This window comes from Tyto alba, unplaced genomic scaffold, assembly GCF_018691265.1.
Source record: "Tyto alba isolate M040663 unplaced genomic scaffold, T.alba_DEE_v4.0 Super-Scaffold_15, whole genome shotgun sequence".
Classification (NCBI taxonomy): domain Eukaryota; kingdom Metazoa; phylum Chordata; class Aves; order Strigiformes; family Tytonidae; genus Tyto; species Tyto alba.
This window is the reverse complement of record NW_024881277.1, coordinates 3969449-3971102: the sequence shown is the minus strand read 5'-3', so window position 1 is coordinate 3971102 and position 1654 is coordinate 3969449. Positions and strand designations below refer to the sequence as shown.

Here is a 1654-nt window from a genome sequence, read left to right as displayed (position 1 = left end):
TTTATTGCTGAGATGCTCTCAGGGAGGCCGGATCTGGTAGAGTGTTCAAGGCATTTGAGAAAGGGTCAGACACAACAGATGAAGCCTCTAGAGAAGTGGAATGAAGCCAAGAAGTTACCTCTTATGATAATTATCAGAAGGGAAAAATAAATCAGAGGCTTGTCCTAAGCCAAGCTCTGGGTACTCTGCAGAGAAGGTGAGGCAGGTTACTGCTGGTGGAACAAGGTGCGTTGGATCAATTCCTTCACCGCATCCTTTAGCTCCCTGTTCCTCATGCTGTAGATGAAGGGGTTAAAAGTTGGAGGTACCACTGAGTACAGAACAGCCACCACCAGATCCAGGGATGGGGAAGAGAAGGAGGGGGGATTCAGATAGGCAAAAAATGCAGTGCTGATGAACAGGCAGACAACAACCAGGTGAGGGAGGCACATGGAGAAGGTTTTGTGCCGTCCCTGCTCAGATGGGATCCTCAGCACGGCCCTGAAGATCTGCACATAGGACAGCACAATGAAAACAAAACAAGCAAAGTATAGAAATGCAGTAAACACAAGGAGTCCAAATTCCCTAAGATAGCCTGAGTCAGAGCAGGAGAGCTTAAGGATCTGGGGGATTTCACAGAAGAACTGGTCCACCACATTGCCATGGCAGAGTGGTAGGGAAAATGTGTTGGCTGTGTGCAGCAGAGTCCAGAGAAACCCACTGCCCCAGGCAGCTGCTGCCATGTGGACACAAGCTCTGCTGACCAGGAGGGTCCCGTAGTGCAGGGGTTTGCAGATGGCAACGTAGCGGTCATAGGCCATGATGGTGAGAAGGGAATATTCTGCTCCAAAGAAAAATACAAAGATAAAGACCTGGGCATAACATGCCAAGAAGGAGATGACCCTGGTATCTTGGAGGGAATTGGCCATGGATTTGGGAAGAGTAGTGGAGATGGATCCCTGGTCGAGGAGGGAGAGGTTGAGGAGGAAGAAGTACATGGGGGTGTGGAGGTGGTGGTCGCAGGCGATGGCGGTGATGATGAGGCCGTTTCCCAGGAGGGCAGCCAGGTAGATGCCCAGGAAGAGCCAGAAGTGCAGGAGCTGCAGCTCCCGTCTGTCTGCAAATGCCAGGAGGAGGAAGTGGGTGATGGAGCTACTGTTGGACATGGTCTCCATATGAACCCAGGGGCCTGTACCAGAGGGAAAAGACAGTGATAAGTGAGAACAGACTTCTCTGGGTAAAACCAAAGACTTCTCTCACACATTCGTGACTCCACCTCAGACCCCCTCCCTTTCTCTTGCTTGGAAGGACCTTTGTGCAGCTCCCTGGCTGTTGCTCTGGTTTGTGCTGGCTGGGGGTGCTGTGAAGAGCAGGGCCTGTGGGCTTCCAAACGTGTTGGACATGCTCTAGGCCAGGCTCTGCCTGGGAGCAGGGGGCACGTAGGGACCAGGTCTGATAGATTTTCTCAGGTGACTTCCCTCTCGACGTCAAAGGGCTTGACAGCACCTCCACCCCCAACCTGAAGCAAACTTGACTGCATCAAGGAGATTCATGCTTTTGTTTCTGCTTTTTCTTTCAGAAAGCTCTTCCCTACCATCCCACCACCCCCACCCCAGCCCCATCTCCTTTAGGGAGTCTTCTCTGAAGGCAGAAATGCTGAGCATCTCTGCTGCGC

The 1654-nt window shown here is 52.1% G+C and overlaps 1 protein-coding gene across 1 annotated transcript; it reads right to left on the bottom strand.

Annotated features, from left to right (window-relative positions):
• Window positions 1-206: 206 nt before the first annotated feature.
• On the bottom strand, window positions 207-1145 carry LOC122152995 (olfactory receptor 14A16-like). Its single transcript, XM_042789125.1, has one exon. The coding sequence runs from the start codon at window positions 1143-1145 to the stop codon at window positions 207-209; it is 939 nt and encodes a 312-aa protein (XP_042645059.1).
• Between the last annotated feature and the right edge of the window lie 509 nt (window positions 1146-1654).

Bases quoted from the DNA above. Each gene is read 5' to 3' on its own strand.
- LOC122152995 (XM_042789125.1), bottom strand. From the start codon at position 1,145: ATGTCCAACAGTAGCTCCATCACCCACTTCCTCCTCCTGGCATTTGCA.